The sequence below is a fragment of the Arvicanthis niloticus genome, chromosome 5 (genome assembly GCF_011762505.2).
Source record: "Arvicanthis niloticus isolate mArvNil1 chromosome 5, mArvNil1.pat.X, whole genome shotgun sequence".
Taxonomy (NCBI): Eukaryota; Metazoa; Chordata; class Mammalia; order Rodentia; family Muridae; genus Arvicanthis; species Arvicanthis niloticus.
Window position 1 is genome coordinate 73,092 of NC_047662.1, and position 23,091 is coordinate 96,182.

At 46.8% G+C, this 23,091-nt stretch overlaps 2 protein-coding genes across 6 annotated transcripts; one reads left to right on the forward strand and one right to left on the reverse strand.

Annotated features, from left to right (window-relative positions):
- Positions 1-239: 239 nt before the first annotated feature.
- Positions 240-16,524, reverse strand: Perm1 (PPARGC1 and ESRR induced regulator, muscle 1). Of its 5 annotated transcripts, XM_076933541.1 has the most exons (5): positions 15,276-16,285; positions 13,617-13,827; positions 2,441-4,816; positions 1,743-1,868; positions 240-1,501 (listed from the first exon to the last, which is right to left on the reverse strand). In XM_076933541.1, the coding sequence occupies exons 3-5, from the start codon at positions 4,530-4,532 to the stop codon at positions 1,389-1,391; spliced, it is 2,331 nt and encodes a 776-aa protein (XP_076789656.1). In that variant the 5' UTR covers positions 4,533-4,816; positions 13,617-13,827; positions 15,276-16,285; the 3' UTR covers positions 240-1,388. The 5 variants fall into 5 exon arrangements, with proteins under 5 accessions (XP_076789656.1, XP_076789658.1, XP_076789657.1 ...); XM_076933543.1 differs by lacking the exons at positions 13,617-13,827; positions 15,276-16,285 and adding an exon at positions 16,293-16,524; XM_076933542.1 differs by lacking the exon at positions 13,617-13,827.
- Positions 16,525-20,165: 3,641 nt separating this feature from the next.
- On the forward strand, positions 20,166-21,469 carry Isg15 (ISG15 ubiquitin like modifier). Its single transcript, XM_034503359.2, has 2 exons — positions 20,166-20,304; positions 20,925-21,469. Exons 1-2 carry the CDS (start codon positions 20,302-20,304, stop codon positions 21,405-21,407), a joined length of 486 nt encoding a protein of 161 aa, XP_034359250.1. The 5' UTR covers positions 20,166-20,301; the 3' UTR covers positions 21,408-21,469.
- Positions 21,470-23,091: the final 1,622 nt, after the last annotated feature.

The following is a 23,091-nucleotide window of genomic DNA, read 5'->3' on the forward strand; positions in this document are numbered from 1 at the left end:
GCAACCCCAGGGGCTATACGTCTAGGGGAAAAGGGTGAGGGTGCTAGAGCAGATCTTTACTTAGAAGTGGGGAACAGCATGAGTGTGAAGTGCAGGGTGCTGAAGAAGTCAAGCTGTCAAACTCAGCCTGTGAAGTCAGAGATCAGTAGAGTGAGAGCTATTACAAGAAGCAAAGGAGTATGGGAAGATCCAGTACTGTTGGGTGCACAGGGTAAGGTTGGTCAGAAAGCTTCACACCATAAACAAGAAAGATTTTATTGGTGCTATGTCCCTGTGTTCCCCTCTGAGCAGCCAGAGTAATCTACCATCCTAAGGACCTTTATCTGCTATCTTGGGTAGAACCCCACCCAGAACTGGCTATCACTTATCACCTCAGTCCCTTCACCTACCTTCCCACTCTATAACTTCTCTCAGCCTTGGCTTCATTCAAGCTCCCTTTAGTATCAGGAGACAGTCCTTTCATAAGATGCTATCAAATTCTATGTATATCCTGTCTGGGGCTGTTGGAGAAGATCCAACCTTGCCCCATAGATCCCACATTGCAGGGGCCTCAGAAACCACCCCTGGAGGTACACCCTAGAACAATGGTTTTCAGCCTATGGCTCACAACCCCCTTGGTAAACCTCTAGCCACCAAAATATTTACATTATGATTCATAACAATAGCAAAATTTCAGTTATGAAGTTGCAATGAAAATAATTTTATGGTTAGGGATTACTACAACAGGAGAAACTGTATTAAAGGGTTGCAGCATCACAAAGATTGAGAACAACTTCCCTAGAACCTATTCATTGAAAGCTGTGACTCAGGAATCAGGGCCTTGGAGGCCCTAGCCAGCCAAGCCTGCCTTTCAATAGGGCAGAGTTCTTAGACTGCCTCCCTCTAGCTTTGAAGGCACTTAGTAGCTTCATCTTGGCCTAGACATATCCAGAGGGGTCTTGTTGCTTTGACACTGATTGTACAATCCTCTTCTGCTTACTTTTATTTATGACCAGACAAAAGGCAGGGTGCCAATTTAAGCTAGGTTTCAGATAACAAATAATTTCTTCTTCATACAAGTACATTTCAGGGATTTCATGTAAATTCAAATTTAGCTAGATGCCCTGTAGATTTCCTTGCAAGTCTGATATCCTATTACCCAGCTCCTTGCTTAGTGCCCACTTACCCACTACCCTGAATCTCTACCCTCTCAGGTATGAAAAATGACCTTGGCCTTCATCAGTGGCTGGACCCTTAGGTTGAGTCTAAGTAAATCAGTACCAAGGACACTGGCTCCTTCCTAGATGCCTTAGAAGACAGGGATCAAAGGGTGAAGAGAAGAGCAACATCTTGTCCTTGTCACCTGGGTTCATCTTCATGCTCCATGCCTCACCAGGCCAGCCTGGCTCCTAGCAGCTGGGGTTTGAGCTGGAACTGGGTCTTGGTTTGCCACTATGCCCTCTCCCAACCTGATGGCGGAAGTAGCGGATAGCAGAGATGGTGCCAATGTTGGCCAGCAAGACTGTAAGAGAAGCAGAAGATATTTCAAGTGTCAGCTCTGGCTTTTTTCACTGACTTCTGCCTGCATAACCCAATCTTCAAAGGACAGTGTGTTGGAGGTATGTTAGCAGTGACAAAAGCAAGGTCAAAGAGAGCTTGAACCTCCCATGTGCCCTTCATCCCTGCTGGCCCAGCAGATGAGGTAAACAACTATAGCCCCTAGGTCTTCTAGGCATAGCACCCCCATCCCAGGCCCTCCAAACCTGTTTTCCAGGCATCTGGGGCATGTAGATCAGAGGTTCTCACAGCCCAAGTGGCAAAGGCAACAAACACCAGGCACATGTCATTTTGGCTGAATGTAAATGAAGTAAGGGGACTCCGTAGTTCCCCTAAGAAAGAAAAGTCCATGAGATGCTCCTCTCTGAAACAAGCCTGCCATAGAATACCACCCGTCCTAGACAAATCTTTGGAGTCAGATCTTCCCCATGACTTCTCTTATTTAAGACACTGGAGAACATGTGATAGTTGAGTCAGAACAATTTGGGAAATTTGCATTTTGGGTCTTCGGTTCTCTGGTCTGTGACATGGTTTACAGAAGAGAAAGGAGATATTTCTTTCACATTGCCTCAAGCAGCATGGCCTGAGTATGAATGAGCCTCTAGTGCCAGGCCTCTAAAAGCTAGAAGAAAGTCCCTGATGGCACCTAGGACTAGATTTAGGACAGTGGTCAGTGACAAGGCCAAAACCCTGAAGTGTCTGGCCTAAGCTGCCCTATCTTAAATGTTTCCTGGGGTAGCCTAGGAGATTACCCTTCCTTCATGTAGATCCCAGAACATAAATGAGCACACATACATACAAGCAGATGATCATTCCCTGTCCCTCCACCATATCCTCTTACCCTAGCTCCCTAGACAATATGTTTCAAGGACCCAGTTGGGGCTGGGACCTGATAAACACCTACCTGCCTTCCTGATTGTTAAACTAAGATGTTCTGCTGTAGGTGGAACAGGCTTGGAGGATACCTCAGGCCCTACTTCCCTGGAAAGCTCTGAGGTCTGCATCTGAATATGAGTGGCTGGTAGCTGTCTGTTCCCAAATCCTTCCTCAGTGAAGAAGTGTTCATAGGCCTCAGGGATGGAGATAGGCACCAAATCTCCAGGGGGAACAGGTGCCACCGTGTCTGTTCGTGGTGGTGAGACTGAGGAGTGTCCCCTCTGACATCTTGATCTTTGGGCTCTGCTATCCCGAAAAAAAAACTCGCATGTGTCAGGCCATTGGATTTCATCCAGGGCTTGGCTGTCTGTCTCTTCATCCTCGACATCTTCATCTTCCTCCTCAATGGTGTCACAGAAGAAGAACTCGTAGGCCTCAGGGAGAGTCACTGCAAAGCAGTTTCCAGGCTCAGCCTCTGCTGATACAGAGGATATAGGAGGAGGCAGGTGCTTGAGGATCCGAGGCTGGGGGAGTCGGGGCCCAACAGCCACAGCATCCCAGGCTGCAGACCCCCCACGGCTTCCTGCTGCTGTCCTGGGAGCTGGGGCCCAGTCTGGGGTTAGAAAGGATGAACCTGTAGGCTCGCCTGACCCTGATTCTTCATGACTGGGTATAGCCATGGAAAATCGTACTTTCTTCTTCTTGGAGGCTTGGACAGGACCTAGGCAGGGCTCTCCTGAGGAACCTGCTAAGAACTGCCCTACTGGCTTCTCAGTGTTTCCTCTTAAAGGCACAGTCATGCCTGTATCCACCATGGCAGCTTCAGCCTGAGAAATAGGGTATGAAGAAGGCATAACAGGTATAGACACACTCTCTTTAGACTCGGTCTTTGAAACAGAATGAGGCAAATCTATACAAAGCACATCCACTGAGGCAGGCATAAAGGGAGAAACTTCTGGCTTGATCTCTGAGCCTGTTGCGGATAGATCCACATGCAATCCAGGTGTGCAAGCAGATGCAAGCTCAGCCTTGTCCAATTGAGACATAGAGGCAGGTGTAGACTGATTTGTATTGGGTTGACATTTGAAGGCAAGTGTGGACAAAGTCATGTCAGGCGTGAAGGGGTGTGTAGACAAAGCTATGTCAGACTGAGGCTTGGAGGCAGGTTTAGACAAAGCCATGTAGGTTTGAGACTTGGAGGCATGTGTAGACATATTTGGTGTGGCTATGGAGATATCTGGATGAACTTCCTGAACAGGTTTAGATACCACATGTGGCATAGCTCTGGATGTCTTTCTGATCTGCTCTGTATCTTGTTCAGTCATCAGAGTAGGTGTAGAAAGATCCAAGCCTGACTCCTGTCTGGTCATCTGTTTGGGAATACTAGAGCCATGTTCAGTACCTGTGGAGTCTGACTGTGGCTTATCCTGCTGGGCTTTTGCCATTAGTGTCCCAGACATAAGAACCTCCTTGGGCCTGGTCTCTGTAAGTTGTGGGGAGCTCATCTGGATACCAGCAGAGTCCAGAGATCCAGAGTACTTGGTCCCCTTGGCACCTACAGCACGCCTCTTCTTACGACCAGGGTTCCGCAGTGAAGCTTCAAGGCTGTCAGGGGGACTCTGAGGGATGGCACTGTGGCCAGGGGGCTCAGGACTGTGAGGGGGCTTACCAGAAGAGCTAGGAGCAGGGCCTTGCAAAAGCCTCTGCATCTTGTCTCTGAAAGTTGCTGACCCTGGGAAGGATAAGGCCTGGCCAGGACAGACACTGTCTGAGCTGGGGAACAGAAGGGCTTCTGAATGTGTGGACGTGCTGGCTACCTGATGACTGACCTCCAGAGCCAGGACAGGCTCACACTGAGACCTGCTGACCAGCTGCTGAGCAGCCACGTCCTCCAACTCACAGCCCTGTTGTCCCCTCCCTTGGGAAACCAGCTGCCCAGTGAAGAGGGGTGGGGGCCCAGGGGGGCTGCTTCCACTGCTGTCCCCTTGGTCAATGTCACTGGACAAGAGCTCGTCACCAGAGGCCAGGTCAGCCTGCAAGAGGCCACACTCATCAGCAGTGGCTGAGAACTCGGCCCATTCTCGATCACTGAGCTGGACACTGTACTGGAAGTTGTCCATTGCACATCAGCAGAGGTGCTGGAGTGACAGCAAGACTTTGGGACAGGCAGGGTCTTCACAAATCCAGGCTCCATGCACTAAGTAGCACACACTGCCACCATCCTGCCTGACCTTGTAGTACCTGCCCCCTCCCTGGAAGTCCATTTCTATCTGGAAGAACCACAGGACAGACTTTGCTTCTTCCAGATTCTTCTACTTCATTCTTCTGAGTTAAAAATCTACTTCAGTTTCCCCTACTTTCAATTCAACTCCAAATAACAGTACTGTGACACACTGTCACAGTCCTAAAATGAAATATGATTTCATATTAGTGAAGTAAATTAAAGACCAGTGTTAGTCATGTTTGTATGGTGTTCCCTCACATCTCAGATCTTTCAATGGGACTGATTTACCTTCTCCAACTCTGTACACAATGTTCTGCATCAAAGACCACCCATCAGAGATCAGTTCTCTATGACAGTCATTCCTAGCCTCCCCAGCTACCACCACGGGCAGCTAGCCACAGAAGAGAATCTATAGTATCCAGCAGGTGACTAGCCTTCTGGATGATGACCTTCCACCAGCCTTGGCTGGAACAAGTTTTCTGAGCTTACCAAGGTCATGTTGATACTGGCTAGAGCGTACTCAAAAGTTTGTGAGGGGAACCTAGGCCAGAGGTCACAGGACTTAAATAATCCCCCCTGAACCCCAGCAACTAACTCTGGCTGTCCTCAGGGTCTGTACTCCCACGTCTATTCCTGCCCTGCTATCCAAGGCCCCATTTTCCCTATCTGAGTGAACCAAGATGATCTGAGCTAGCCAAGGCCTCCAGTGTCTGACCCCCCAAAGGGGCCATGGCCAGCTATATCTTGAATGATGAGAGTAGGTGGTCACCATGACTGGAACAATCCTGAGTGAGAAAACCCACTGGGGGCTTCCTCTAAGCCTTTCTGTCCTCTTATCCCCTGGAGAGGCCATGGTAAAACTTTCCTGCCATTAGGACCCCTAGACAGAAGAAAGGGGCTAAGTGTATCTTACCTGGTTCTCAGCAGCCAGCTAGGGCTATGGAGCTATCATCTAGAGGCCTGTCCCCAAGCAGCTAGGTGCTAGGCTTCTTAATGCAAGCTCCGCCCTTACTTCCAAAAATATCCTGTCCCTGGGATCACTTATGACTCGTGCCAGTCTCAGAGCCAAGCCACAAATAGATGGCATTTGAGGGGACTCCAACAATATGAAGGACATTTTCCTGGTGTGGGGCCAGCACTGGGGGTTAGCATTAGCTAAGGTCACATCAGATTCCAACTAGAGAAGACTGCCCTATGATTAGCACTAAGCAGGTCTCCCTTCCCAAGAAGAAGGAGACCCGTGCTTCCAGCTCATTATGAAACTTCAGTCCCACTCCATCTACCACCTAAATGTCTCTAGCCCAACCTTGCAGACTATATTGTTGGCCTAGATCTGACATCCAGGGCTCATGGAGCCTCCTGGGCATTGCTAAACCTGCCAGTGCTACTAGAAGAAAGTGGGTAAATCTACCGTTCTTGTGAAGGGCTCTCTAGATAGGTATTGACCCTGGGCCTCAAAAACAGGATTGAGCAAGGTCAGTGGGACATAGTCTGTTGTGGGAAAAGTGTATTTGTAGGATAGTCCTAAGACAGGGTGGCCACTCTACCTCAAGAAGACATGGGCAAAGCAACCAGTATCTATGCTGAGCTCTTTGCTAGGTCCCTGAGCACCTTTCTAAGACAGGCACTAAGAGGCTCTTCTTTCTAAAGGTCATGAGACTCAGAAAGGGTAGTTTCCACACAGCCAACACAGAACAGGTTCCTTAAGCCCTGCTTATTTGTTTACTTAATACTCCCCAGGCTGACCTCAAACCTGCTTTGTAGTTAGGCTGGCATCATATTTACAATTCTTTTATGTCAGCCTCCAAAGCTCTAGGATTACAAGCATGTGCCAGTATTCCTGGATACAGCTTATCCCATTAAAGACATTGTTCTAAGCTGGGCATGGTGGCTCACACCTTTACTCTCAGCACTAGGGAGGCAGAGACAGGACAATCTCTGTGGTTTCTGTGGGTTTGAGGCAAGCCTGGTCTACATCGCAAGCTTCAGGACAGTCAGGACCACATAGAAAAACAACCCCCCCACACACACACCTATTGCTCTAGACAAGGTTGTACATGTCAGTAATCCCACTTAGGAGGTAAAACCAGAAAGATCAGGGAGTTAAAGGCATCCTCAACTATGTACTAACTTCAAGGCCAACTTGGGCTACATAAGATTCTATCTAAAAGGGGGAGGGGTAGATTTCCTTGCCTGCTTCAAAACCCATGAAAATAATCTTGTTTTACTTTCCCAAGCTACTGGTATTAGTGGGTCACAGAACACTGGTTTGTTCCCATATTGGTCTAGGACACCCAGCATTGTATCCTACAGAGATAGCAGTGTTACTTTATTATAGCTTAGGAGATGCACACATGTGGATCTATGTCCAGGGAAACGGCAGCCAAGTCCACTTAAGAATATAGGGTCGGGGCTGGAGAGATGGCTCAGAGGTTAAGAGCACTGACTGCTCTTCCAGAGGTCCTGAGTTCAATTCCCAGCAACTACATGGTAGTTCACAACCATCTGTAATAGGATCAGATGTCCTCTTCTGGTGTGTCTGAAGACAGCTACAGTGTACTCATATACATAGAATAAATAAATAAAATTAAAAAAATATATAGGGTCAACAAGAGGGAAGTGGGGGTAGTAGGAATAGGATAGAAAAGGGTCTTACTGTGGGGCCAGGAGAAAAAGATTTGCTGAGATAAGCTTACACAAGTTGGCTCTGTCTTCAGAAAGAAGCCCTTTCTTCCACTCACACCTCAGCCCTGAACCTTCCCAATGAGAGTTGGGAGCAGATGTTTGTCCAGCGGGAAAGATCTGTAACTATTCTCAGTCTAGGCAGGAAGATGACATGTTCATAGTACAGATAATTGTAGAAGCCGAAGTTATAGATAGTGACAGCAGCCTGGTCAGTAGGTACGGCAGATGAGTTGGCAAAAAGAAGGATAGCCTTCACAGTCTTTGGCAGCTGGGGGGGTGGGGCAGGGGGTGGGGCGGGGGGGAGAAGGCAACTTGAAGGCCAAACTGAAAAGGACAAAGCTTTGTCTGGAGTGTCCCTGAATGCCACAAGAGGGCGCCAAAATTCTACTGTCAAAGGAAAGAACCACCTTTCTTCAAGTCCTTTTGCCTACACACACACACACACTTGCACAAATAAATGTAGTTTAGATTTTTTAAAAAGATTAATTTTAAAAGTTTTACTGAGCTTAACACAGGATAAACTACAAATGTTTAAAGTATACAGTGCTAGTATTCATCGAGGATGTCAATCTCCAGAGAGCCAGTTGTCCTAGGGATTCTTTCCTCCCCTTCTTTCAAGGTACCATTGCCAGTTTTCTGCCACTATAAAGTGAGTCACCTTGTCCAGAATTTTATGTAAATGGAATCATATGTTGCAGTATCTGACATCAGTGAGAGTAGAAGAGAGATGAATTTATCAGTGGACTGAAGTCATAATAGCTTCTGGAAGTCCTCATATTAGGTTCAGTCTGTGTTTTCATTTCATATTCTAAACCCACAAGATAGGGCTAACAAGCAAGCAAGATTTTACAGAAGCATACTGTCAGCAGGTTGTTAAGGGCAGCAGTCCATTGCTGCAGCTATTTCTCCAAGTCATTATGTTCCAGGTAGCAAGTGAAGTCATTCTTGGCAAACAGGCAGTACAAGTAGTACTTTAGGAAAATCACTAAATTACTCAATAAGTCAGTATATAATAACTGGTCTTTTTTTTTTTACCTTATTCTACTTTATATACAGTATCTATTTGTTTGTACTGTGTGAAATTAAATTCATCCACCCTACTGCATTTATCAAATTTTTTTGAGACAGGACCTCACATTATAGATCACAATGATCTCAAACTCAAGGAAATCTTGCTGCCTCAGACTCTGGAGTTCTGAGGTTACAAATGTGAATCCCCACAGCTAATTTACATTTATCATGCTTAAAACCTGGGGGCAAGGTGTGGCAATGCATACCTTTAATCCCAGCGCTCAGGAAGCAGAAGCAGAGGCAGGCAGGCAGGCAGGCAGGCAGGCAGGCAGGCAGGCAGGCAGATCTCTGTAAATGTGAGGCCTGCCTCATCTACATAACATAGTTCCAGGCCAGCCAAAGCTATATAGTGACCCCCATGTCTCAAAAAATATTTTTGTAGTTTCTTTTTAAAATTATTTTTATGATCTTTGGTGTTTTGCCTGGATGGATGCTTTGTGTGAGGGTGTCAGAAGCCTTGAAACTGGAGTTAGAGACAGGTATGAACTGACATGTGGGTGCTAGTAATTGAACCCAGATTCTCTGGAAAAGCAGCCAGTACTCTTAACCACTGAGCCATCTCTCCAGCCACAAATTCTATAGTTTCTAAAGACAGGGTCTCCCTGTGTAGCTCTGGTTAGTCTGGAACTTGATATGCAGACCAGACTGGTGAATTCAGAGATCTGCCTTGTGAATGCTGAGGATTAAGGTGTATACTACTATTGTTTTAGCTAGTCTTGGTTCAACTTGACACACAAACTGGAGTTATATGAAAGGAGGGAAACTTAACTGAGAAAAATACCTCCATAAAAGCAGCTATAAGGCATTTTCCTATTTAGTTATTAATAACAGAGCCCAGGCCATTATGGTCTATCCCTGGGCTAGTGATCCTTGGTTCTATAAGAAAGTAGTTTGAGCAAGCCATGGGAAGCAAGACAGTAAGCAGCACCCACCATCTACCACCCACCACCACAAGTTTAGCCTCTGTATCAACTCCTGCCTCCAGAATCTTGCCCTGTTTGAGTTCCTGTCCTGACTTCAATGATAAAAATGCTGTGGAATTGTAACCTGAAAAAACCCTTTCCTCTCAACTTGCTTTTGTTCATGGGTTTTGTCATAACTAGAAACCCTATCCATGCCCAGCAATTTTAACACTTATTTATTTTGTATGTATGTGTGGACATGCACATCCCATAGCATGCATGTGGAGGTCAGAGGACAAATAAATCATTGGAATTGGTTCTCTCCTGCCAAGGATGAAACTCAGATCATCAGGCTTGGAAGCAATCACCCTTACTCGTTGAGCTAACTCACTGGCTCTTGTGTGACAAAACTTACTGGATAAACACAACACACACATCTACTCACCATAGATAGGGAACCCTAGATAGGGACAGACCAAAGTGCAGATATCACCAAAGTCCAACTTGATAAACCAATGAGTTTTATTGGGGTTACTTACAGCACTCAGACAGCTAGTTGCATTACCAAAGCCCACCCCAGCATGGATGGCGGCTCACAAAGCTAGAACTCAGAGCATACTACACAGCCTGTGGGCAGCCTAACAGATTGGAGAGTGTCCTTCCTAGGTGCCTCAGATGGTCTGGTTTCTGCTTCTTCTGCGTCTTGGAAGCTTGGCTGGTCTGTGTCTTTTTGGCAACTGGTCCGGTCTGAGAGATTTCTACAGCTCAGCTTGTCTCTGCTAGTCTAAGAGGGACTTTCAGCTTTGATTGCTTTCTCTGGCAGGGAGAGACCTAAAGAATCTGGTCAGTTTCAGGGATTTCCTGAAGCTCTGAGTTGTTTACTTCATGTTTAAAGAGCTTCCATGCAGATTAGAATGTTTCAATCTAGAAGGAAACTATTACATAACACCGCTAACTCTTAAAGGTTTCACTAGCTTCTAGTAGTGCAATAGTGCAAGGGATAAAGTCCTCATGTATGTATGTGGTTTGCAGCTTTCTTCCTGGTCTGTAGTTTATCTTTTCATTTTTAAAAATATCTCTTGTAAAGCCTCCAGAACTGAGAGCTTCCTGCATTAACCTCCTAAGTACAAATGTGTGCTGTTAAGCCCAGGTGTTGTAGTGCATATTTTAAACCTCGGTGCGTGGAAGGTAGAGGCAGGAAGACCTGTGAGAGTTCAAAGCCAGATTGGTCTACATTGTAAATTCCAGGACAGCTAGAGCTACATAGTGAGAGCCGGTCTGAAAACAAACAAAAACCCAACTGTGCACCACCCCCCATAGCTGAAGCTATTACTACCACCACCACCACCTCCACCACCACCACCACCACCTCCTCCTCCTCCTCTTCCTCCTCCTCCTCCTCCTCCTCCTCCTCCTCCTCCTCCTCCTCCTCCTCCTCCTCTTCTTTTTAAGATACAGTTATAGCTGGGCGGTGGTGTCGCACGCCTTTAATCCCAGCACTTGGGAGGCAGAGGCAGGTGGATTTCTGAGTTTGAGGCCAGCCTGGTCTACAGAGTGAGTTTCAGGACAGCCAGGACTACACAGAGAAACCATGTCTGGAAAAATCAAAAAAGGGCTGGAGAGATGGCTCAGTGGTTAAGAGCACGGACTGCTCTTCCGGAGGTTCTGAGTTCAATTCCCAGCAACCACATGGTGGCTCACAACCATCTGTAATGGGATCTGATGCTCTCTTCTGGTGTGTCTGAAGACAACAACTACAGTGTATTCACATACATTAAATAAATAAATTTTTTTTAAAAAGACACAATTATGCTATATAGATAGCTCAGAATGGCATGGAACTCAATAGACTAGGCTTACAGAGATCCACCTGCCTCTACCTCCTAAATGCTGGAATTAAAGGTGTGTCCCAACACACCCAGCTAAAGCTCCTACTTTTTTTTTTTTTTTTTTTTGGAGACATACAAAATGTAGTTCTGGCTATCCTGAAGCTTTGTAGTCCAGGCTGGCCTCAAACTCACAGAGATCTTCTTGCCTCTGCTTCCCAAGGGCTGGGATGAAAAGTGTGTTCTACCATACCTGATTGAAACACCTTTAAATTAAACCAGTATGTCCATTTTCTTATTCTACAGATGGTAGATGGAAAGCTTCCTGTTGACCTAGGTGACTTCATCCTGTGAGTGCTTAACAAGTTGTGATGAGGACCAAAGCCCTCCTACCTCTATGGTCATACATCAGGCCTTCTGCTAATAGCAGCCCAAAAAGTACATCTGAACCACCAGCTAGGTGTTATATCTCTGTGATAACCACACAGAAAGTGCTCATCCTTCCATCATCAAACACATGACCCTGAGATTAAGAGTCTTGTACTCTACCAATTAAGTGGTCCCTTCATCTTTATTCTCTAGTTATCTCAGAGGATCTGTTCCCAGATTCAAACCCTCTGACTTCTTTCATACCCCATGGCCTCTAGGTGATTTTAGGCTTGTAATACAAACTTCAGAGACTATATTAGTGTTTACAGCTTCTGTTCTTTACATTTTCTTAATGGATTGTATAGAAATTATCTTCATTGCTACATAACAAAAACTAAGTCACTGGAAATGGAAAACATTTATGATCTCACAGTTCCTGATGGAAGCTATCAAAGAGTGGCTCTGCTGACAGTAATTACTCAGAGTCTCCCTAATTGATATTGACAGGTAGTTTCTGGTCTGGTCTGTTTTCTGTAGAAGTTCTGGGATCAAAGGAATGAGTTGCCCCATTGTTGCTGTAGTGAGCCCATGAGAGAAGACTACTAAGAAATGGGTTCAAGGCACTAGAAAGTCTTTTTTAGCTAGCCAGTGACTACACTGGATGTTCAGGACCCCATTGCACTCCCAAGCCTTTCTCAGATTGAGTTTTTTAGTGTGCACACACACACACACACAACCACACACACATTCTGAGTTGAAACATCTCAGACAGAAGCCTAAAAGCAAGGTTAGTAGATTTAGGGACTTTCAAATAATTATAGAACTTGATGGATTAGGTCTTTGTTTTTGTTTTCGGTGGGTGATGCCTATGTGCTGAGTTTCATAGCCCAGATGGTACTTCCATCATGCCATCAGTTGTGCTAAGGTCTGGAGGCCTGTTGTAACCATGCCCAGCATTAGCTGATCCTTTTGGTAAGGGTGTCCAGAATAAACTACAGAAGACAAGAAGTATGGCAGGTAGGCTGGGGTCTATTTAGGAGAATTACTGCTCTTCCCAGAATGCCCTTCTTCTGGAAAGATCCTGCAGCAGCCTTTGACTGCTTTTTGGGTTCTTTCTCCCACCTTTTAACGGCCTAAGACTAGAGAAGAGAGAAAAGAGGATAAAAAGGAAAGAGAAGGGAAGGGCTCTCTGAATAAAGTCAGGGGTTGTAAAGGGAGAGATGTTAGGCTACTTCCTGCTGATTAGGAGAATTGAGTTCCTTGGAGCAAGTCTGATTTTCACTGTCAGGATAGATGATTTCTTTTTTGTGTACAACTACTTAATAAACCTCAACCAACAATGACCAACAACAACCAACAGCCAATCCACCCTGCCTCTCAGGGCCCTAGTGTTAACATACCATCTAAATTCTCCAAAATTCCAAATGTCACACAACCACAGAAACTATATGCAGCTGGCAAAATCGCACCTCTACTAGAGCATAAGGCAAATCATAGTCAATGGCTATAAAGCAGCCCCATATCTCCACACCTGAGATTAAAACAAAAACATATTCTTATACTATTTCTGTGTCTTTTAAGGAAACCAAAATTCCAAAACTGTCACTACAGGGCCAATATGACCCACCTCCTAGTGCCTTCTCAGGTGACACTTCTTCCTCTGGCCACACAGAAAATGCCTTTCCCCCACCTCCTGAAGGTGAAGCCTAGATGTAAGTACCTTTCCTTGTATACATTTATTTTTGTTTATTTTTCAAGACAGGGTTTCTCGTCTGACTAGCCCTGGCTGTCCTGGAACTCACTCTGTAGACCAGGCTGTCCTCGAACTCAGAAATCCGCCTGCCTCTGCCTCCCAAGTGCTGGGATTAAAGGCATGTGCCACAACTGCCCGGCCCTTGTATACATTTCTGCAGTGAGCAGTTCCCACTTCCCACACAGACTCTCCTGCTATGAACATCGTCCAGTTTGTTCCTTAGTACCATTGTCCTCCCTCCCTCAGGTCTGAAGGTTACAACACATATCCCACATGGCACATACTGGTCAGGATCACTGGCTCCAAACTCTGGAAATTCAAGAAGATGAAAAGTAGTGAGGGAAGCAGGGGTGACAAGTTTAGCAAAGACTTACTGAGATTTCTCCAAGGCATGTACAACTCAATGTAAGAATATCCAGAGATCGCCTACTGAAGGAGGTGGTAGATCAACCTGTGATAGAGTTGCTTGCTTTACTTCATGGTGGCTTGGGTGTAGCTTCCATACCACTCACAAGATACTCTGCAGGCTGAACTTGAGATGGAGCCACCCCTTACACAAGGAAATCATAGTACTCAGTAGCAACTCTTGAGGATAAAGAGACATAAATAACATAATGGTAACTTTATGGAATATGGGTGTGTCCTAGCCTTTGTGCCTGGTATTTTCAATAACATCCAGATGCCAATGATCAGGGTAATACAGAAAGGAACCCCAATCTTCTCCCACTGGATGAGCATCAGGACTTTGACTCCTCATGAGTCTCTCTTGAGCGTTGAGTTTTTCCTCCCAACTACTTAATTCCCAGAAGTAGTGATTCTGAGACTTTTTATTAATAAATGCCTAGGCCATAAGCTTTGGCTTGTTCTCCAGCTAGCTCCTAACTCAGTTATCCCTTTTATTCTAACCTGAATTCATCTATGTGGCTGGTTTCCTCTCCTTGTCTTTTTACCTCCATCTCCTTAGCATTCTGGGGCGAATCTCTCTTGTTCCTATTCCCCAGAATTTTATCCCTGCCGGATGTCCTGCCTCCTACTTCTGCCTCAGCTCATTGGCCATACGTGTTTTTATTGGCAGGTGATCTTCCATATAGTTAATGACAGATACTCTACACTTGAGTCTAGGAATGATGTGTCCTTGCCAGCCTGTGATGCAGGAATCCCTGCCTTGAGCTGGGAAAGGGAACTCAGCTTGGCTAGAAGCTGGTATCTTTATGTTTAACCACGAGAATGAAGCAGAATCTAAGCAGCCAACATTGAGGTTTCATGGCAGACAAGGTCAGCCCTCCCCTAAGTGCAGCACAAATCAAAACAGATCACCTCTCAGGGTCTAGAGAAGAGTGGGAAATTTATTATTATTTTTTTAAAGACGGGTGTCACTGTCCATCCCTGGCTGGAACTGACCTGAAACTCACTATGTAGACTGGGCTGGCCTCAAACTCACAGTGATCCACCTGCTTCTGCTTCCCAACCATAGATTAAAGTCATATGCTACCATGCCCTACCAGGGCTAAGGAGATGTCCAGTGGGTAAGAACACTTGTTCTACAAGCATGGAGAACTGAGTTTAAACCCATGTAAAAAGCTAGACATGACTGCCCTGCCTGAAACCCCAGCACAGGGGATAAGGAACAGAGATTGACAAATTCTAAGAACTCACTGGCCAGCCAGCCTATATAAGAGGCTCACCTTTCCATTCAATGAGAGATTTCTTTCGTTGTTTTGTTTTTGTTTTTGTTTTTTTGAGACAGGGTTTCTCTGTGTAGCACTAGTTGTCCTGGAACTTGATCTGTAGACCAGGCTGGCCTCAAACTCTGAGATTTGCTTTCCTCTCCCTCCTGAGAGCACTGGTATTAAAGGCATGGACCACCCTCACCACCACAATCCCACCCCACCACTATCACCACCCCACCCTACCCCAACCTACCCCTGGCAGAAGACATTCAATGTCTTGCTGTTTGTCTATGGATACATACTAGCACATGCATACAACACACACACACACACACACACACACACACACTTCTCCCCAATTACCTTCCTGCACTGAGACAGCTTGGTGACTGTCATCTTCTCTGCCCCCTCTTGGGGTACCTATTATATCCGAGGGCAGTTGCAGACTCCACCACTAATCAGAGCAAAGCCAACCCTGGAGTGTGAGGGGATACATCTGTATATGCCCTGGCTAGATGAAGGGCTTGGGAAATGATCTGGGTCAGGGATGCCAGAGCTAGGAAGTGATGCTACTGAACCACACCATTTAAAACAAAACAAAAGCGCCACGTGACTCGACTCGGTAAATAAGTATCCTCTGGTACAGTCTAGGCCTCAAGCCTGCAGTCGTAGGACAAGCCACACATCACGGCTGCTACAACCTCCAGGTTCAGCTCTGGCCCAGAGGTCCCGTTCTCAAGTAAACGAAGGTTATTGGTGTCAGCTGTAATCAAAGCTTCTGCTAGTACACCGCTGAAAGCGGGAGGCGGAGCCATCAGCAACTGGAGCAGCATCTGGGTTCCAGCTGGGACAGGCAGGCCGCCAGGTGGCTAAGTAAGCGGGAGCACACCCGCTGAGACACCCTCACATCCCGCCAGGAAACAGATATCTCCGTGAGGCACTCGTTGAAAGAGTCCAATACTTGCCCGGGATCTCAGGATCAGCAAAGCAATCTTACTGAGATCTCAGGGTTAGGGTTGGGGTTGGGGAGCAGCAAAAACGAGACTCTGTTCCTGCGGTAGTATCCTCACACACATCTCATCTCCACGCAGTGTCAGCCCCACCCAACAGCTGTCACCCCGTCATGTGGGTTCTGCAGATATCTTACGGTCATCTCTAGGATGTCAGCTCTCCCCAGTTTTGTGAGCTGAGAGCTCTGGAGGCAGGAACGCAGGATGGGTGGCAAGCCAGAGAGTTACCCTACCCTGAATCTTAGGCTCTGAGGGCCACAGTAAGCCCTGAGAACTGGACTCTTTGGGCACTTCATCCCAGACCGACTCAATGCGCGCGTTCAGAAAGATGGTCTGGAGCAGAACCATGCTTGCGTTGATGTGCACTCACCGCCCCCTCTCCAGCTTGAAGGGACTATTAGGCGGAGCAGCGGTTGAGTCCGGTGTTCCATTGTCCCTCCCTCAACCTTGCTGGTTTTTTGGCAGCGTTGTCCCACTTGTCTGGGGTCCAGCTAGTGTTGGTCAGAGTTCAGGCGAGAGTTGAGACGCTCGGCTTTCCATAGTGCACCTGGCGCTCTACTGAGTACAGAGTAGGCGAACACCTACAAGATTGAACCTCGAGCCCGAGTTTTGAGAGCTTAAATAAGGCGGGGGGGGGGGGGGGGGGGAGAGCGGCGGGGCCTGTGAATCCTTCTTGACTTCAGTTCCCACACTCCTCCCAGCCAATGGGAGGGCCAGCCTCCAGCCCGGCCTGCGGCCAGCCCTCTTACGTGTAGTCAACAACCCGGAAAGACCGGCTACAAAAGTGAACCCGATGCAGAAGTCCACTATCGAGAAGACAGTGCACCAAAAAGAGCTCTCTGGTTAGGGTGGTGAAGTGGGGCGGAGGTTCCAGGATCAAGTACTTTCAGAGAGGAAGCACTGGGGGATATGGGATACAGTTCATGATCACCTCGTAGGAAATCCAGAAGGAATTTCTCCAAAGGCTAGAAAACAAATTCTCAGGACTGCGAAGCCAGGACCCATTGCGGCTCCTCGAAGTCCTACTCAAGACTCTAGTAGTAAAAAAAAAAAAAAAAAAAAAAAAAAAAAAAAAAAAAAAGCCGGGCGGTGGTGGCGCACGCCTTTAATCCCAGCACTTGGGAGGCAGAGGTAGGTGGATTTCTGAGTTCAAGGCCAGCCTGGAATACAGAGTGAGTTCCAGGACAGCCAAGGCTATGCAGAGAAACCCTGTCTCAAAAAAACAAAAAAACAAAAAAACAAAACAAAACAAAAGACTCTAGCAGTATCAAGACAGCCACTTGTCACTCAGTTGAACATCTTTTGCTCATGTGCAGTGTTGTTTCCAGCAAAGAGCCTGTGACAAACACAGAGGCCTTGGAACAAGCTTTGGTAAAAAGATGAACCGATACCAGCTACTGAGACTAGAGGGAGGTCAACTAGTCCCAGTCACCTATCTGGTAGGTGACATCAGCTGATAGCACAGGGCAGTGGAAGGACAACTTCATGCAGTGTAAGGATAAGGATTTCAGTGACAGAAACCAGATGGGATGATGTCATGATGCGAATGATGTATTCTGAATTACCCCAGTGCTAAGTCCAGGAAAGAAGAATTCAAAAAGTTAGGGCAAGTGGGGCATAGTTGCACATGCCTTTAATGTAGCATTCAAGAGGCAGAGGCAGGAAGAGCTCTGTGAATTTGATGCCAGCCTAGTTTACAGAGTAGGTGCCAGGACAGCCAGAGCTACATAGTGAAACACTATCACAAAACACACACACCCCAAATATTATGGCAAATTCAAAATTTTCTGTTTTTTCAAAGGAGAATAAGAAAAACAGGGCCATTATTATTTTAATGATTGCTATTGTTTGCATTCTGAGTTACACTGCAAGGCATACAGACATTTTGTACTCAGGCTACTAAGCACAGCATAGCCTGGCAGCTGCCTCCATATATTCATTCAGTGGAGGTGGCCTGAGACCATAGTAGAGGCTAGACACCCTACTGGTTTAGTAAGCCACAGAAAGTGGCTAGCTTGTTGGGTTAGACTAACTGGCACTGTTTGTTTGTTTGTTTGTTTGTTTGTTTGTTTGTTTGTTTGAGACAGGTTTCTCTGTGTAACCCTGGCTGTCCTGGAACTCACTCTGTAGACCAGGCTGGCCTTGGACTCACAGAGATCTGCCTGCCTCTGCCTCCCAAGTGCTAGAATTAAAGGAGTGAACCATTACCTTCATCTTGAAAATGTCACTTCTATTGAGTAGTTCCAAAGCCTTCGAAACTGGTTCTTCAGAGAGATGGACGCTCAAGAGGCCAGGTACAGGGAATGGCACTCCCAGGGTATTCTAGAAAAGGGACACAGTGAAGAAGGGAAGGGATAAACTAGGGACTGCAGGACAGAGACTTCTGGCCCCGGAATGGGTCTGGGGAGCCTTGAGGAGCTTTTCTGAACAGAGTAAGCTATCTGGTACAGGGAAAAGGTCTTTATCTGTCTAGTGTGTGAGGCTGATAGCTGGAAGATAGTCTCCTGAAAAGAACCTAGGTACCTTCCCAGAAGCTGACTCTCCTTTCTCTGAAGTCAATCAGGACCTAGTCTGGTCCTAGTCTATACCTAAAGGAATTCTGCTTCCCGGATTTAGGAAGCCTTTTATGATTCCAGTGCTAAACTATCCTTTGATAGCTATTCCTTCCAGGACTGGAGATGGGTGAAGAACAGATGTCCAACACCCCAGGCACACATACCCATACCTTCTATACAAGAGTCAGTCCATGTCTTGGGGTTGACAGGAAGGCTGGGCTGTAATTTTCACAGCTATGTATCTATCCTTATGAAGGAGTCTGTGTGGAATCCCCCAGACTTCTGACTCCTGCAGATATCAGACAAGCAAGGGACATAGAGGGAAGAAGCCTCAGGAACCCCATCCCTTCTATGGTTGCCATACTAATGGTTAAGGTTAAGCTGTGAAATGGGCTGTCTTTGTTATATAAGCATTGGAAAGAAAAATAAAATCCTATTTCTTTATTTTTTTAATTTATTGGACTGGAGAGATAGCCATGTGGAGAGTGATTGAAGAAAACACTCAGCATTAATCTCTGACATGAACAAGCACACATATGCATATTACAAGCAAAATAGATAAATAAATAAAATTTATATATCCAGTTCCTTCTTCTAAATTTCAAGGGCACCTGCATTCACATATACACAATGCCTCTCCTATACCCTGTATCCAAATAATTAAAACTAAATCTTAAAAAAAAGAAATCTAGCCGGACAGTGGTGGTGCATGCCTTTAATCCCAGCACTTGGGAGGCAGAGGCAGGTGGATTTCTGAGTTCAAGGCCAGCCTGGAATACAGAGTGAGTTCCAGGACAGCCAAGGCTATACAGAGAAACCCTGTCTCAAACAAAACAAAACAAAAAATCTGAGTACTAAGTATATAATTCAGTTGTTAGAGCACTTACTTAGCATGCATGAAGCTCTGGGTTCTATCCCCAGCACTGCAAAAAAAAAAAAAAAAAAAAAAAAAAAAAGGCTCAGGAGATGCATGACTAAAATCTCAGAACCTGAGCAGGAGAAACAGAAGGACCAGTTTAAGGCCAATTTCAAAGTAAGTTTGAAGCCAGCATGGACTATATTGTAAGACTACCTCAAAAAACAAACTGTCTGACTCATTGAGAATCTTTATATAAGCAATACAGTATTTGTTCTCTTAGCTTTTCAAGACAGAATCCTGGTGCTTGCTCTGTAGACCAGGCTGGCCCTGAACTGAGACATCCACCTACTTCTGCCTCCCCAGTGCTGGGATCAAAGGTGTGTACCACTGCCCAGCTACAATAAGGTCTTAGTAAACTGTTCTAGGACAGAAATGCTTCCTACAAGCCCCCCCTCCCCCCATGCTCTGAAAACTATTGTTCTAAACTAATAACCAATAGTAGCTGCCTTTGGGCAATTCTGATTGATACTGAATTAATTATTATGACATTTTCCAAGATAACAAATTTTCACGCTAAAAAAGAACAAACAAGTTTTCTATTATTAGTTCCTGTTCTGACTTTTACATGACTTATGAAGGACCTAAAGTGCTGGGTGTTTAGGGAGTTTTAGAGCACACAGACCTAGTTATGGCCTTGACCCTTGGGAGCCAGTCCCTTTCCTTCCCAACTACAGTTTCTTTTCCTTCGGTTTTGTTTTTTTCCCCTGATCATTTAAGGTATGCCTTAGGAAAAGGAAACTGAAACAAAAAATAGCTCTGGTTTCTGGAGACTCCGCCTCTTCACACCCACAGCTCACACTTAAAAGAGTTGACCCAGTCTCTGACTGTGAGAGCAAGCAGCCAGAACCTGAGGGAAGCAGACTCCTTCGTTCCAGGGGACCTAGTGCTAACTAAAGCCTACAGCCATGGTAAGTCCAATTCCGGGTAGAGGCAGGTGGGTTTCATTCTAGTTGACTTTCCTCTATTCTTTGATAGGGTCTTCTGGAGGCAGAATAGTCACAGTGTGGGAACAGAATATAACTGCTCAAAGTTCACTTGGGGGGCGGGAGTACCTAGGTTCTTTGTTTGCTCAGCTACCAGCCCTAGATCCCTTAGGGCTGAACCCAGAAGGCTATCTTTGTGGGTGAACTGAAACAATGTGATGGTTGTGGGAGGCTGACCCTTTAGAACTGAGGCCTCTGTATCATACAATACCTGGGTTGTCTCCCTGGTAGAAGAGAGGATGGGTGGAGGTGGGACATGGGGGCTGGCTCTGGGACCAGTGCTTTGCATGTAGTAACTCTCAGCCAAAGTTGCTAAACCAGTGGTTCTCAACCCATGGTTCATGAACCCTTTGGGAGCCTGAACAACCCTCTTGAAGGAGTCGAATATCAGATATCCTGTATATAGCAAAATTACAGCTATGAAGTAGCAATGAAAATGGGGGTCACTACAACTCAAGGAACTGTCCTAAAGAATTGAAGCATTGTATTAGAGCTGTAGCATTAGGAAGGTTGAAACCACTACTAAATCCATGTGATGCTTACAGGCCTGGAACCTAAAGGTGAAGATGCTGGGGGGTGATGAGTTCCTGGTGTCTCTGACTAACTCCATGATGCTGTCAGAACTGAAGAAGCAGATTGCCCAGAAGATTGGTGTGCCAGCTTTCCAGCAGCGCCTGGCCCACCTAAGTGGTGAAGTGCTACAGGATGGTATTACCCTTTCCAGGCTGGGGCTGGGTCCTGACAGCACAGTCATGCTGATGGTACAGAACTGCATGGATCCTCTGAACATCTTGGTGAGGAATGCAAGGGGCCATAGCAGTATCTACAAGGTCCAGCTGACACAAACTGTAGAAGCGCTTAAGAGGCAGGTGTCCCAGCAGGAGCAAGTCCATGAAGACCAATTCTGGCTGAGCTTCGAGGGAAGGCCCATGGAGGACAAAGAGCCACTGGGGGAGTATGGCCTAAAGCCTCAGTGTACAGTCATCATGAATTTGCGTCTGAGGGGGGGAGGGGACTACTATGCCTAAGGCCCCTATCCACAGCCAACATTGGTTATAAAAGATGATGCAATAAAAAGTTCTGCCTCCTGTTTGCTTGTCCCTCTTCAGAAATGCTCTTCTATCCATGGTGACTAGGCTCTGGGTTGCCAAGAGACAAGAATTTCACAGTTAGACTCTAGTTTGGAAATTCCCCTTCCAAACCCTTGGGTTAGGGTTAAAGACACTTTTGCTGGGACCCAGTTCTGAGCCTCAGCCAGCCCCTAAGAACTGCCCCCTGTCTACATGTGGTTCAGGGACAGGTCAGACCAATTCCTACCAGTAACAGGATGAGGCTAGGACGGGACCAGTTAATTGCTCAGATCCTTTGGAAACAGTGAAGGAATGTTCTTGGACCTATCTGGGTAAGCTGTGAAGGAAGGTGATGTATTCTTTTGTGGGTGTTCCTAGTCCCACCTGCACTAGTCCACAGAGGGTAGGACAGGGTCTCACAATCAGTCACCTGCTGTTTCGGACATGGTGGTTAGCAAGTATGCCTCATCAGGGCTATAGAGGCCAGTATAGGCAGGTTAGATGGGCACCTGGAATTGGGGGCTCATTTGTCCACAAAGGAAATCATATCTCAGATAGGAGGCACCCAATTTGAAAAAGCTTCACCCCCTTCCTGCCTGATGGTTCTTTATCTTGTCTTTTCCTCTATCAACTTACTCAGGCCTTTGAGTCGGCTTAAGGCACAAGCAAGTCAGGACAAGTACCTCTATGGCCATTCAGACCTTGAAGAGAATTTGAATGGAGACTCTCAAAAAACCCCCTTCTTGTTGGTGTGTTTGCGCTCATTAGGTGACCCCAGACCTAGTAATGCCCACTGTGTAGATGTGACTTCAAATCTTCATTGACCACTTCCTTCCTTGAGTCCAGCCAGGGTCCTGGTGGTGGAGTCTTTCTCAGGAGGAAGAGCTTCTGCCACTCACACACTTCACTCTGGCTTCTGGTTCAACGGCCTATGGCCCATACATAGTCTTAGGAAGATAGTACAGCGTCTTCTCTGTTTCCTTCAACCTTCTGTAAGTCTAGTGCTAGCTTGGCTCCCATGGGCCTCAGTTGTACCTAACCAGGCCAAGTTGGAGAAGCTCTGGTCCACAGAGGGAGAAATGGAGGGGGCGGGGACGTGGTAGGTTCTGTAGCTAGAGAAGACAGCCTTAGGTCGATAAGGCGCATCCCACTGCCCTACCCAGCCAGGGACCTGGTGGGCGGGTCTGAGCGCAATTCAGAACAGTCACCGCTGACCGGCCACCGGTAGGGGGCGTAGTCCTGCTGGACCGCTGTAGAGCCTGAGGTGGTACGGGTACAGCCTCGGGGAGCTCTGTGAGCAGTCCTAGCGTGAGGCGCACCCAAGGGGCTGGGGAACGGAAGGTCCAGCTCCGATAGCCTCTCCTGTCCAGGGAGCCCTGCAGCTCTTGGCTCCCGGGCAAGCCCCCTTGAAATTCCCAGCACGTCGCCCCTCGATTATACATTAACCTGATTTCAGCCGCATTTCCTGGTGGGAGGACAGTTTAGGCGGACGGGGGAGGGGCCCCGGCGCCACGCCTTCCCCTCCCCCAAGGCGGCCCGCCACCCACCGGCCGAGGCCCCCGCCCCAGCTCGGCGCCGCAGTCTCCGGGCTTTGTTCGCTGCCCGCGCGGGTCGTAGGGAGCAGGGGCGGTCTGGGCTCCCA

Bases quoted from the DNA above. Each gene is read 5' to 3' on its own strand.
- Perm1 (XM_076933543.1), bottom strand. From the start codon at position 4,532: ATGGACAACTTCCAGTACAGTGTCCAGCTCAGTGATCGAGAATGGGCC. The intron at 1,869-2,440 runs GTAGGTGTTTAT...TTTCTTTCTTAG, and splicing joins TTTAACAATCAGGAAGGCAG to GGGAACTACGGAGTCCCCTT. The intron at 1,502-1,742 runs GTTTGGAGGGCC...CTTCTCTTACAG, and splicing joins CCCAGATGCCTGGAAAACAG to TCTTGCTGGCCAACATTGGC.